The following is a 14615-nucleotide window of genomic DNA, read 5'->3' on the forward strand; positions in this document are numbered from 1 at the left end:
CATAGGTACAGACTGACCAAAATGGAGAAAAAAAGCGCACTTCCCAAATGTGGCATTTTAAATCTGAAACAACCCGACAAACCCATGCATGTCGGGTATCACTGCACTCAGGAGATGTTCCTGAACACACATTGGCGTGTTGTTTGACAGTGGCATATACCAGGACCTGTATATCTATAACTAAAGTACAATTTGTGTGGGAAAAAAAATTAAAAAAAATTACTATTACAAAGTTTGACAAAGTGTAGTTGTATAATTGGTGCATGGAAAGGGTTAAAATAACAGCATTTGGAATACCCTGGGGTGTCTAGTTTTCAGAAATATATGGTTTGAATGGGTTAAATTGAGTTAACCGGCTTCAAAGATGTTCCAAAGAGGAGATGGAGGCAGACTGACCAGATTTGTTAAAAAAGATTTGGAAATCATAAAACGCTGCTTGTACTTATTGCCCTATAACTTACAAAAAACAGCAAAAAAACATAAAAACATTGGGTATTTCTAAACTCAGGACAAGTAGTAGAATCTATTTAGCTAGTTTTTTTACTTGCTTTTTTAGGTGAGTAAAAGATTTTTCAAATAAAAGTCATAAAATGTGTTTTTTTTTCAATTTTTCACCATGTTTTTTTAATTTTTTTTATAGTAAATAAGATGATACGATCAAAATAATGGTATCTGAAGAAAGCCCATCTTGTCCTGAAAAAAACAATATATAACTTATGTGGGTACACTAAATGGGTGAGGAGAAAATTACAGCTGAACACAAGCACCACAAAAGTGTCAAAACAGCCTCGGTCCCACAGGGTACAAAACGAAAAATGAGCCCGGTCCTTAAGGGGTTAAGGCAGCACTTCTTGCAATACATATATTCAAAGAGTGTGACCGAACCGGAATTGACATATTAAGATAACGTTGGGTAAAGGGGGGCCATCTTGCAAGCTTGCGATGTAGAGGTGTGTACGTTTCGGGGTGGGTATGGACACATGAAATGTTAGGGTTGTATATAATGTATGTGTTGACTAAAGACTTGGACCACCTTTAGCAGCAAAATATATTTTGCTGTAATTATAAATCGGTAATCATAAGTCTTTGCCCCCTCCACCATGCCCAACGGTTTTAACTCTGTGGGTATTCGAAGGATGAACCTCTCGTTTCAGGTCCTGCCATAGCATCTTAGTGGCGCTTTAGGCCGACGGCATGACGCTGTTCTGTAGAATTCATGATTCCTTCAATGATGGCAAATTGTCCATGTCCAGATGTACAAAGCATCTCGGTGGTCAAGAGCGATGCTGTCCGTGTCACAGTGGTGAAATCATGCAAGAGCGTTAATAAAGCATTTTGCACAGCATTCAGAGGCCTGCCTTATACTCTATGTGGTGTCTGGTTGAAATGCCGCTCATGTTCCCTTTGCGCTATAGTGTCAATTGTGCTTGTAATCTCGGCTGTAACATAGCCAGCAGATCGGTTATTTTATTTTTTCTAAGTAATGTGAAGAACATTTTCTGCTACGATCAACCAAACCTTTTGACTCTTCTTGCTGTCTCCTTGGCTTTTAACTACAATGCAGCATTAACCTGGCCGGAGGAATATTACCATCCGGATGCGAAGTAGAGCGAGAGGCACGAGTTATTTCTGGGCTCGGTATGGCTGTGCAAAAAATGCTGAGGATCATCCGAATAATGCGATATGTGTTTGTGCGAGTAGAGAATCCAAGCTTTTGAAAGCAAACTTGTTTTATACATTTTAATAATGTTAATTTACGGATACGCTTGACTTTTTATAAGCTTTTTTTCTTTTCTTTCCTAGAAATTGAAAGGGTACATTGTGAAATAATTTTGCTTGATAACGGCGTGTGGTTTATATAAATGCTACGCGGACCTTTTCTGTCTTGGCATCTCTATTAGTGAAGTAATGGGACATGAAACCCGCACCATTAAAATGTCATTTATATTTAAATGCATAAACAAATCTGTTGTATCGCTAATATAGCTGTACTTGTTCCAACCTTTTTCACTGCGCTCTGTCCTTATTTTACGTTGGGTGGTGGTCGAGCCGGCCGGCGTGTAGATTCCTGCGCGTTTGCCTACATCTGGGCAGCTGACGGCACATTTGAAGTGCCCAGCTGTGCAAATAAGATAATCTACTTGAATCACAATCTACACGGCATTATGCAGGATGACGTCTTGTCATTACTATATGCATAAAAAGCCTGCTCATTTATTATTTCAAGATTGTGTCTCCCATTTATGAAAGTGTCTTCTCGCACAGCTTTATGGGTATTTAATAACGTTCAAGTCTGGTTGCTACCCGATACACTGAATACATTCAAAACGCGTGAATAAAAGTCACTTTAATCGTCCCCCAGTACATAAGGTGTAAACACGAAGACCGTTTCATTAAAGCTAAAACTATGATTGACAGGTTTGTTTTCTGACGTTAAATGTTGAAAACAATTCTTGTTTCTTGATTATTTTTTTTCCAGAATTTTTTTTTTTTTTTATCGTGTTCTAGATATCTCTGCTTTCATCAGAAATTGGGATTACATATGGGCGGATTACTGGAAGGTGTAGTCGTATTTTTATATATATATATATATATATATATATATATATATATATATATATATATATATATATATATATATATATCTCTCAGTGAGGTGATATGTATAGAGTATATTAAAATTCTGGTGTCTTCTTTTGGAAAAATGTCCTGGACTTGTCCTTTTTATCTTTTTCTGCTTGTGACATGTAAAAAGAGATCACGATGCTCTACCCCCAACATCCTTCCTTTTTAGTTGTATCCTTCAACTTGGCCCTGTTACCCGCCAAACAATATACCTTGGGTATGCGTCCATGTTAACCGGTATTGCTTGATGATTCTTCCCAATTAATTCACCTCGTCTTATTTATGGGAGCTTCAAATGGAGCTAAAAGAAGACACGGTTTGGGCTCAGATCTGGGCTGGCTCATAGTTTAAGACCCCCCCCCCCCCCCGTCATCTCTGTATTCCCTTCAGGCTCGATCATTTTCTTTCCCTTTTTGTTCGCTGGCATGAGTAGGATTTTTGGAAGAGTTACGAACAAGCTGTTTACAATCTTTATCCCGTCTGCTTGGGGAACATGAAATCCCTCGCTTGTGTTTTGTGAAAGAAATGTTTTCAGTGGTGGATTGTGATGCGTCTCGTGATCATCATATAGGTATTGCTCTGGTTATCCTATCCAAAAATAATGCATGGCTTGACAAATGAACATGTCATTTGCATCCTTCTTGTCTGTTTTTGTTTAGCTAAAAGTGGCTATAAAATGTGTTCCAGATGTATACAAATGATGCCAAGTCCTAAAATGTGTCCTTCTGTGACATGAAGCATTAATTAAAATGAAGCCCTGGGAGAAAATAATTTCTAGCCTATAGAGAATTCCTTGCTAAAATGTTTTGTTTTTTTAATGTAATTGTTTTTTTTCCCCTGTTTTAGATATAAATACTAGGCATAATCTAGCATCTAAAAGGTATTCTAATGCACATTGGTATGACTTTGGTATCCAAGTTCATGCTTTATAGTCCTGAGAGCCGCAGTACGGTGTCTAGGTCTGATCACACAATAGGCTCTTTTCGGCGGTGAATGTTGTGTTCTAACCTTAGCATTTGAGCAAATTGTTGAAGCTTTTTCGGATACTCCTTGCACACCGCCAGCCTTTCACGTGTCCAAAGCAGGAAGGCATTTGTTGGAATTGTGGATCGAGGCAGGGCTGGGATGCAGTCAGAGGCCTGTCCATTAAAAACGTACCTGTTTAACTTAACAAGCACTTCCTCGCGGGGCCGTGAACTTCAGCCGGCAACCTTATGAACTGCCGAGCTGCAGCTTGATTTTCTCACTCCTTTTCACACATGCTGGGCCTGAGGTTACTGGAAATAAGAAATTGTAATTTAGAAATGTGTTGCCAGTGTGTGCGCGTGTGTGTGTGCGCGTGTGTGTGTGCGCGCGTGTGTGTGTGCGCGTGTGTGCGCATACCTTGGTTGTAACGAGTGGTTTGGGCCATTCTCTGTAAACCCTAGAGCATGCATGAAAATCCCAGTAGATCAGCAGTTAATGAAATACTCAGACCAGCCTGTCGGGCACCAAAAACCATGCCACTGCCCCTAAAAGTGGGGCGATACCTGAAAATCAAGACAGTCCTGTGCAAAATGGGGCAGCTGGGAGTTATGTCCATGGCATGGTGCGTATATACATTACACGTTACACATACATATTGGAATACAACAGACAAAATTCCCGTGCTACAAATTAAACAAGATACAAATATTTAAAATTAAAAGTCAGATGCCTTGTGATGAATTTAATCAAAGCGCAAGACAGCTATTTAAATGCCTTAAACTACAATTGAGCCGTTTAAAAAGTCAATATTTAGACTTCTCGTGGTAGAAATAAACATATTGTGCCATGTTGCATTCAGATGAGTTTGAGTGTGTGTGTGTGTGTGTATATATGTGTGTGTGTATATAATTGTATAATATGTCAGACGGCTACAATGTATGTTTGACAGCCCATGAATTGATAACACCAATAGCAACACTAATCCCCTTCTTAGTGAATATTTCTCTTGATGCTGCTTATACAGCAGAGGTAATAAATTTTATGTTCATAATGGATGTATTTAAGTTTACATGCAAGGCAAGTGATATAATATATTTCTTTTATTGGTGAAACATGAACTGCAGGGTTTCCTGATCTTACAGTTCTTGGTGCCGCGTTTTTCCGCCCCACCCTGGCAATATAAGGACGGACAATGCAACACGGGCGATTTTGTTTTGCGTTGCCAACTAGCTCTCCTGGCGGTCTTCTCTTCACATCTCTTTGCTGCATGGGCAAATGGATTAATATGAAATAAACATTTTCTAGGGCCGATGTGTTTGCACGTTTTCCTGAGGTTTCTTGGTATGTGCCTAGTTTTTGTAGTTGTAATGACTTCTGGTTTGTTGTTTTTTTTTTTTCTCCCCATCATTATTGACCATTTTTGCTCATTAGCGATTAAACTCACTGCTTATTGAATACTAGAAACTTTGTGTATGTAAAGCGCTTTCTCTGCGGGATTCCTGATATGTGTATTTTTTATTTTTTTGGCATAATGCTGAACTTATACTTTGAATTGTAAAAGGTAGCGATCTCGCGTAGGTGTGGTATTTTAATGATGTACCCCGCTCGTCTTCTGGGTCGCCCTGAGGTTGGACATAGCCTCACATGCCCTTGTGACTTTTTAAATTGCTCAGAACAGCAGTCTCTCTTTCAAACGGTATAATACCGGCGCTGTGTTTTCTGTTTTGACATTTTGGTTGTTCAAGTGCAGGTTTTCAGGGTCTCGTCGGATAAAAAAACAATCCCTGTCACCACTTCAGGCTTTTCTAAATGTATTTAGAAAGGCAAAGGCAAAGCTATATTACATCCACAGAAAATCCGCTGTGAACAAAGTAGAGGGGGCTTTCATTTATGTTGCGGGCAGTGGCGGATCTACCGGGGTCGCGACTGCGACCGGGCCCCGGCGGCAGGGGGGCCCAAGCCAAGGGGCCGCCCGAAATCTTTTTTAATTTTTTTTTTTTTTTTTAAATAAGGCAGGGGCGTCCAACATGCGGCCCGCGGGCCAAATGCGGCCCGCGAGACCTCGAGGTGCGGCCCGCGTAAGATCGGCAGCCAGGGCAACCGATCTTACACGAGCCGCACCTCAAGCCCTGCTACTTACTTGTGGGAGGGTCTTCTGGACAGCACAGAGGAAGTGGAGTTCACGTGACTTCCTACTTCCTCTGTGCTTTAGCAGAGAAGGCAGAGGGAGGCCGCGCCCCCTGCTGAAGTCTGTGAGCGGCATCGAAGGGAGATGCAGTGCAGGTAAGGGGGTGGGGAGGGTGTTTGAATGAGTGTGTGTGATTGAGGGAATGAATCTGTGAATTAATAATTATATGAATAAATGAGTGTGTGTGTGTGTGTGATAGCATGGATGTGTAAGTGCTGGAACCTAGGCATGATGGGACTGTGATTGCTGTTAGCAATCACACTCCTATCATGCCAAGTCAGCCAGTACATGCTGAAACCTGGCCAGCTGCCCCCCTTGTGTAGTGATGCTGCCAGCAGTATGGGGTCTGCACTTACAGCCACCCTGTACCAGCATGTACTGGCTGACTTGGCATGATAGGAGTGTGATTGCTAACAGCAATCACAGTCCCATCATGCCTAGGTTCCAGCATTTACTGGATGGATGTGTAAGTGCTGGAACCTAGGCATGATGGGACTGTGACTACTGTTAGCAATCACACTCCTATCATGCCAAGTCAGCCAGTACATGCTGAAACCTGGCTAGCTGCCCCCCTTGTGTATTGATGCTGCCAGCAGTATGGGGTCTGCACATCACTTACAGCCATCCTGTACCAGCGTGTATTGGCTGACTTGGCATGATAGGAGTGTGATTGCTAATAGCAATCACAGTCCCATCATGCCTAGGTTCCAGCATTTACTGGATGGATGTGTAAGTGCTGGAACCTAGGCATGATGGGACTGTTTATTATTTTTATTATTATTTTTAAAGGTGGGGGTCATTTTCGGTTTTGGCTAAGTGAACCCTGAATGTTTTGGTCCAGAATTTTCATTTTAGTTCATCCCTAGAATAAATCTAGGGAATCCTGAATTTGTAGTCGCAAAACTTTCAAGGCCCAGAAATCAGTGAGAGGAAGAGTAAAGGTTTTGTGTCATTTTACTTTATTTTAATCTGCATATTTTATTAAAGGCCATATTTTTTGTCACAGTGAAAAATGAGTGCGGCCCTCGCACGTATACAATTCTGATGAAGTGGCCCACTGCAGAAAAAACTTGGACACCCCTGGATTATGCCCTTTGTACATGCGCCCCCTTTTTCTTTGATTATTTTACAGATATGATTCAATATGTAAATTGAATTTGTTGAATTAGTTGAAAAATAATTGTTGGGTAAAAATCATGTTTTTTGCGGGGGGGTGAGGGGGTGGGGGGGCCCTTAACAGATTCTCGCACCCGGGCCCTGAGGCGTCTAGTTACGGCCCTGGTTGCGGGGCTTGTTTTTAGTCTCGTGATGCATGAGCCCTCAATTGCCCTTTAACGTCAATGGCAGAAAACTTAAACGCAAGTAAAGTGAACATATAAAGGCTTACAAAACATCTTGTGATATCTCCTAGCTTCGAATGCCATGTACCACAGTGTTGGCGTGTAGAAGAATATACAAGATCCCAAACATCTCATTAGTGGCTCAACCTACATAATGTGTATGTATAGTATTCGGGTATGCTGGCTCAATCTCGTTTTCATAGATAATGAAAGGTGGATATACAGACGACCATCTCTGGAACAAAGTCACTCTTTGCAAAAATAAGGTATAGTCCATACAAAATCAGAAAATCACGGTTACCTCGCTGTATGGACTGCGCATGTTTAAAGCGCTTCGCTCCCCCCTCTATTATGTGTGTATACCCCAGTGGTGCCACTCTTTATTTTCCACCATTCAGAACTCTAGCGCTATCAGGCAGTTGCATCTCTCCGGCCGGACCTTTTTTGCGCACATTTCTCGTCGTAAACCAGACAATCGCCCGGCGTGTTTGCCTTACTATAAAATCACGCTGACGCTTTTTAAATGACTTTCGTGGAGTCTGCGGTTTCATTCATTCAGGTATGGCTTTTAGGAATCTGATTGCTTGACCTGTTAGTAGGTCTTCAGACAGACCCTTGCCGCAAACATCCATGTAATTGTGCACGTGTGTTCTACATTCTGCCTGTTGCTTCATGTAATACAGAGGAGGTAATGTGGTAAATGCAATCTTCTAATGGCAGCGTCCCAGTATTCCTGCCCGCTGTTCGTACATACGGATCTGAATGAAAGCTTTAACCCACTTGGGCGCCATCTGTTTGAAAGCCTGTCGCATTTAGAGGAAGCGGGAACATCAAACCAGCTCTGCATTTACTCCTATTTCGATGGCCTCATTAAATTGCCCATAGACAATAATCAGAGAGCTCCTTTTCAAGTTAATGGCACCTCCGAGTCCCTTTCAAGTGAGCTCCATTTAATGCACAACGGACCCGGAGAGGTGCAGGTGCCATTTTAGGCCTTCATTTAATTGGCCTGGCAACCGACGGAGGCATTGCACAAGAAATGCGGTTTGGAAAAATGTGGATGTTGGTAAAACCCCGGTGTAATACTGTTAACTTTAACACTCTTCTCTTGGTATATAAATTAAGGATGATATTGTGTCCATTTCAATTAAATTATTAAAAAAAAAAAAATTTTGCATGCCGATTTATATATAACCTTTCTTCTCCTTCGCGCTTGTCCGACTTGTTTACAAAGCCCAAAAAATAATGCTGGATTCTTTTATGATTTGCGACTCCTGTAAAATTTTGTGGTTAGGAGCCGCTTTCTGGAGCTGCCCGGCCCACACTCCTCCTATCAATAGATGATACAGAGTATCTAACGAATCTCCACCAGGCTCAGATCTGATATGCAAGGTGCCTGAAACAGGCATTGAGTGTGTTCTGTATGCAAACCCTATGGCAGGACTCCTCCCATATAATATGGTTAGATGTATGTTATATACCATTTGGTGTCCCAATTAAGCGAACTAAGAAATGTTCTAAATCTTTTCCTTTTCTCTGCCTTGCGTTTATTATTCTCAAGCAAAGTGAATGACAAATGTAAAGTAAAGTAATCATCTATTTAGTATTACTTGCAAGGGGGGGGGGGGGCATTGCTCACGTAACATTTTTCTTTTTACCTATGGCTCTTTCATTCTTGTGCGGTGTCCTCCCTTCTGCCTCCGAGCTCCCACTGTTCATAAATTCCTAATTCGCACATAGTAATTGTACAACATCCATACCATTTATTCTTCCTGTACCATTTTTTATATTGTACATACTTCCTGCATGCATCATCCGGCGTTTTTTTTCCTTGACTCAATTCTTAGATATGTTGTCACAGAATTAATGCAGAGTGACCTCCATAAGATCATTGTCTCTCCTCAGCCTCTCAGTTCAGATCACGTCAAAGTTTTTTTATATCAGATATTAAGAGGTAAGTTTTTCTTTTCTTTTTTTTCTTCTTAATTGAAAATATATATGGATATAGAACTGCTGTTAACGTATCATCCAGGTCTTACCAGGCAGTATTTGAATCGCTCTTTGTTCATCCTTTCATGGCAAGAATCAAAATGTCAGTGGCAAAACATGGTCAGAGAGTTTAAATTTAGATTTACTCCTATAAGTATAATTTAAGTATTTGCTTTTCCTCTGCTTACATATAAACGTTCATCGGTTCTACATTCTTAAGCATTTGTCCTAAATATTAGAATGAGGAATTAAGATCACACAAAGTGAGGGCAATTTATTTGCATTGCTTCAGTAATGTCTATTGGTGTAGTGACCTTTTGTCCATTTGTGGTTATTGTGTATGGTAACTGTTGGTTCATGATGGGGAATTTCTTGAGAGATTATTATTCCTAAATGAAAGTTACCGAATCGCCTTTCTGGACGTGTTCAGTCTTGGGCTTCTGTTCAACAACTGCTGTGTGATACAACAGGGTGTGTGTGACATTTCTTATTGTCTGTACATGCTAAGGTCAGTCTCGGAGTCCAAGCAAAGTTAGTGATCTCCTTAACATGCTCCTGTAGCTCTGTGCCCTAAAAGAAACTGTCATCAAACTAGATTGGCCCTGCAGGAAATTACCGTATTTGCTCGATTATAAGACGAGGTTTTTTCCAGAGCAAATGCTCTGAAAAATACCCCTCGTCTTATAATCAGGGTCGTCTTATAATCAGACCTGATTATGAGACTAAGATCCAGATCCCCCGCAGCGATGCAGAGGACCTGGATCCTCCTGTGTTAATCCCCCCCCCCCCCAATTTACCGGTGCTTCTGAGTCCCCGGTGCTTAGTCCGGGCTGCGTGTAGAGCTCTACGCGATACAATCGCGTAGAGCTCTACACGCTTCCCGGACTAAGCACTGGGGACCCAGATGCAGGGGACCTGGATCCTCCTGTGTTAACCCCCGACCCAACTTACCGGTGCATCTGAGTCCCCGGTGCTTAGTCCGGGCTGCGTGTAGAGCTCTACGCGATTGTATCGTGTAGAGCTCTACGCTCTACACGATACAATCGCGTAGAGCTCTAAACGCTGCCCGGACTAAGCACCGGGGACTCAGAAGCACCGGTAAGTTGGAGGGGGGGGGGCATAACACAGGAGGATGCAGGGGACCTGCATCCTCCTGTGTTATGCCCCCTCCAACGTACCGGTGCTTCTGAGTCCCCGGTGCTTAGAGCTCTACGCGATTCGCGTGGAGCTCTACATGCTGCCCGGACTAAGCACCTGGGGCTCAGATGCAGGGGACCTGGACCCTCCTGTGTTATGCGCCCCCCCAACTCAGAAGCACCGGTAAGTTTGGAGGAGGGAGGGGGAGTGTTAAATGTGGGTTTGAGGCATTTCTGGAGGCAGAGTGCTCTGTGAAATGCCTTTTAACCCCTTTAATGCCACTCTGCCTCCTGAAATGCCTTAAACCTCCCTATATGCCACTCTTCCCCATAATATGCCTTTTAACCCTCTAAGTGCCAGAGTGGCATATAGGGTTAAAAGGCATATCATGGGGCACAGTGGCATATAGGGTTAAAAGGCATATTATGGGGCACTGTGGCATTTAGAGGGTTAAAAGGCATATCATGGGGCACAGTGGCATATAGGGGGTATAAGGCACTTCTGGGGCAGATGTGCATAACTGGGGGACAGGTTGGAAAATAGAAGGAAATAAAACCAAAATATTTTTCTCAAGCATAGCTTTTATTAAAAAAAGTGTTTAAATGAATTAACATTTACTGGTAAAACTTTTTTCCTATAGGGTCGTCTTATATTCAGGCTTTTTCTTTTTTTTCCTAAATTAATATTAAGATTTGGGGGGTCGTCTTATAATCAGGGTCGTCTTATAATCGAGCAAATACGGTACTACTTCAAGACTTGATGTTTTGCTTCTAATGGTATTTGAGACTAGGAACAAACAAAACACATTTAGTGCGCAAGACCCCATAACACTTTTTTTTTCCTCAAGCTACAGAATAAGTCCTTGACATTCAGTTTAATTTTATCTTTGGACTGTTGTGTTAATGAAATGCTGAGCATTTAGAATGAGGCTTAATTGTTGGGTCTCATAAGGCTCGGATGTACCTAGTGTATTTGGCACCCCTTAACCCTGCCTTTAAATATAAAAACACTTGCACTCACTTGCGATAATTCTTGCTTCCTCACTCACAATGTCTCCCTACCGCTAATTCTTTCTCGCTCACTCCCTCGCTCACAATATCTCCCTACCGTCTCTGACCTCTTCCATGTTACTCTCTCCTTTCCCGCAGCTCCGCTTCTTTTGCCTCTTCTCCTGTCTTCTTTCGTCGTCCGCTTCTCTGTGAACCAGGCCTCAGATTGGATTGTGATTATTAATGGAGATCACTCCTGCTTGTGCTAATTAGGACATTCATCCACATTATTTCATTTTGTTCATTCAATACAAACTATCATAATAAAAAAGCTCAATAAATTTTACATACATTGGTACTGATGAGAAAGAGAAGCTTCTGTGTCTTCCATCAAAAACACATGCAAATTGTGAAAAGGTGTGGTTGCCAAGACTCCTTCACACGTGGGGAGACGGGCCACCTCCAGTATAAATACAGACACAAGTGTGTTACTTTACACCGCTTTGTCACACTAATCCACACTATTTCAAACTGTGCAAGACCTGTTTTATTAAACAGTCAAAAGCTGTGAAAGAATAACAAATTTATTGCGGAATAAGGAAAATTAAGGCCTAGAGCTGCCGTTGGTTGAGATGCTGCGGGTATCTCTGCTGTATCTGACTTTATTTCCATAGTGTTGGTAAGCTTGCTGTTCCTGGTTCAGTGTGAAAACCAATTTATTTTTGCAAGTTGTTAAGTATAATGTATGCAGTGGTGAAAGTAACTGAAAAGAGAGACCCACCAATTTAATTTAAAAAAAAAAAAAATTTTTGTGTAAAATTCATTTTTGCAAATTATTTAAGCTGTGAATGGCTGCCTGAATGTGCATTGGAATGGAAGCTCTGGTACTCGGTTTCTCCAGGCCGTTTGACACCCTCTAAAAGTTCCCTGGTAGTAGACCCGTCCTGATGTGTGGGCTATGCTTGCCCCCCACAAACTACCTCTTCAGAAAATGGCATGGACATTATGTACTTGACGTTATTCTGGGTTCTGTTCCTGTGACCTCTATGATATACAGATTACGCTTACCTCAATAATTCAAGAATTTTGAGACGCCAGAGTAGAAAAAAAAAAAGACAATGGGTTAGAATGTTCTGGGACTTGGGGAAAGTGTTGTGGTGTTCTTAATTTCAATCATCATTTGTTTCCGATTTAATTTTTTTTTCTCCATTTTCCCCATCAATATCAAGGTCTGAAGTATTTGCATTCAGCTGGTATTTTACATCGAGACATTAAACCAGGGAACCTACTTGTGAACAGCAACTGTGTTCTAAAGGTATCGTCATTTTAATTTCTTTAATGTTTGCTACTAAAAGATGAAAACTTCAACCAAAAACTAAATGCATTTCACTCCTGCCTTAAAGGTATATCTATATAAAAACAAAATGTGAAAAATAGAACTTTTACCTGGCGTCACTACCATTTTTTTTTAACCCCTTTAAACGTGCATGAGTTAAGACTAGGGCTCAACAAAACTGAAGTGCCAGGTCGCTATGACAACAAGAATCGCTAGGGTTTGGCAGGAGAGCCCCCAACTCCTGCTCCTCAGTCTCCCCGTTGCTGGTGATCAGCACACAGTGATCTCTTCCTTCAAAAGAGAATGTATTTGGCTCCATCTACATTAGAGCTAGTACAGCAATATCCATGTTTCCTGCTTAGAAATAAGAAATGGATGAAAGCCACAGCAGTCTCTATGAAAGCTGTATAGATTTAAATGGAGTGCACTAAGGACTTACAGCTAGCCCGACACCTCTACAGAGTTTCACCAAAACCATGTTTACCGTAATATATATCTACAAAGGGGGACCAACTACGTATTAATGTCTATATATTTAGAATGCAATGTCATGAAAGTCCCTGTTGATATAATGATCAGGTGTCCCAACACTTTTGTCCATATACAGTGTGTCTGCATATAATAAATATATATAATATGCTCACTCTCTCGCCCTGTTCCATTATTGATACAGCTCTCTTCCCCTTCCCCTTAACGCTCCCTAACGCCTGTCTTCGCTGTGTATAAATGCAGCCATGCATTAAAAAAAGGAAAATAAAGGGAAATAAAAAAACCAAAAAAAAATTAAGGGACCACAGTGATGGTGATCAGAGTTATAAGAGTTGAATCAGAGAGCAGGGGGGGGAGCTGACTATACTAGACTATGAAAAAAAAAAAATCGCCATTTATCTCAAATTGTTTTGAGACGGCTGTTATTGTAATATGAAGCCGAGAAGAGGTCAGAGGTCTAGGACAGGTGCATATAATATACTACATATAGCTTATTGTCTGCAAAGTACTATGGCCCGTTTTCTAAGGACATTCTGCCATTCTTTCAGATTTGCGATTTCGGATTGGCAAGGGTTGAAGAACTGGACGAATGTCGTCATATGACTCAGGAAGTTGTCACTCAGTATTATCGAGCTCCAGAAATCCTGATGGGGAGCCGTCATTACACCAACGCTATAGACATCTGGTCTGTAGGATGCATTTTTGCGGAGCTGTTGGGGCGAAGAATATTGTTTCAGGCGCAAAGTCCAATACAGCAGGTAATAAGAGTATGGGAAAACGTAGTGTTGCGCGGTACGTTTGTGGTTTACTTGTTTCTAGAAATTGAGTAAAGGTTTTACTGGGATACTTAAGCTGAATTAGTACTGCAGAGCATGAGCCTTGTTCAGGCTAGCGTAGTACGAGGAGCTGCCTGAAATCCATACCCTGCAGTATTTTACACAAAACTATGTCCAAGTGTTCCCCGTTGTAAAAATACCCTCCTCTCTCTTCCGAGTTTTACATGTTTGAGTTCCTTTAGTCGTATTTTATTTTAACTCTGGAGTCTGGTTCATTTGCCACGAGGCTCAGAGAGCCTGCATCTTTGCCCAGGCTTGATTAGATTCACCCTCGGGCTGGCTCTCTTACCTTATTTGCAGAGCTGCATTAAAATAATCTTGCTTCACTCGTTATTTATAAGCATCTATAATTAAAGGGGTGGAAACCCAAGTTATGAGGTAGTAATCTCTCTAACTATTAATCCCCCAGCGTAATGACATTGGTGACTGACTTCCAGAATTGGCAGGAGCTCTGTTGGATGATACAAATTGGTAAATAAAACTGAAGTTGGTAATTAGTCAGTTGTACGGCAAGCCATAACTTGCTTTCTTGAAATAGTGAAATTATAGTGAAATTATGACCCAATTCATTGTAAGATGTTGTTTGTGTGTGTGTTTTGTCTATCAATTTTAATTACAGTAAAAGGCTTGGAATAGTGTTTTTGTCCCCTAACCGCCCCCCCGTAGCGTATTTAGCATTGGCTACCTTTTTTCTTGTTGCACACGAGGGACAATAGTTCT

General features: G+C 41.4%; 1 protein-coding gene across 1 annotated transcript in view; it reads left to right on the forward strand.

The window, feature by feature from the left end:
* Window positions 1-14615, forward strand: part of LOC149289654 (serine/threonine-protein kinase NLK-like) — a 75074-nt gene that overhangs the window by 49835 nt on the left and 10624 nt on the right. The window contains exons 4-6 of the mRNA XM_089490295.1: window positions 8967-9073; window positions 12464-12549; window positions 13608-13817. Coding sequence (XP_089346421.1) covers window positions 8967-9073; window positions 12464-12549; window positions 13608-13817 — 403 coding nt within the window. The remainder of the gene's footprint in view (window positions 1-8966; window positions 9074-12463; window positions 12550-13607; window positions 13818-14615) is intronic.

Source organism: Sceloporus occidentalis, unplaced genomic scaffold, assembly GCF_023333645.1.
Source record: "Sceloporus occidentalis isolate IW3139 unplaced genomic scaffold, rSceOcc1.0.p SCAF_43, whole genome shotgun sequence".
NCBI classification, from domain to species: domain Eukaryota; kingdom Metazoa; phylum Chordata; class Lepidosauria; order Squamata; family Phrynosomatidae; genus Sceloporus; species Sceloporus occidentalis.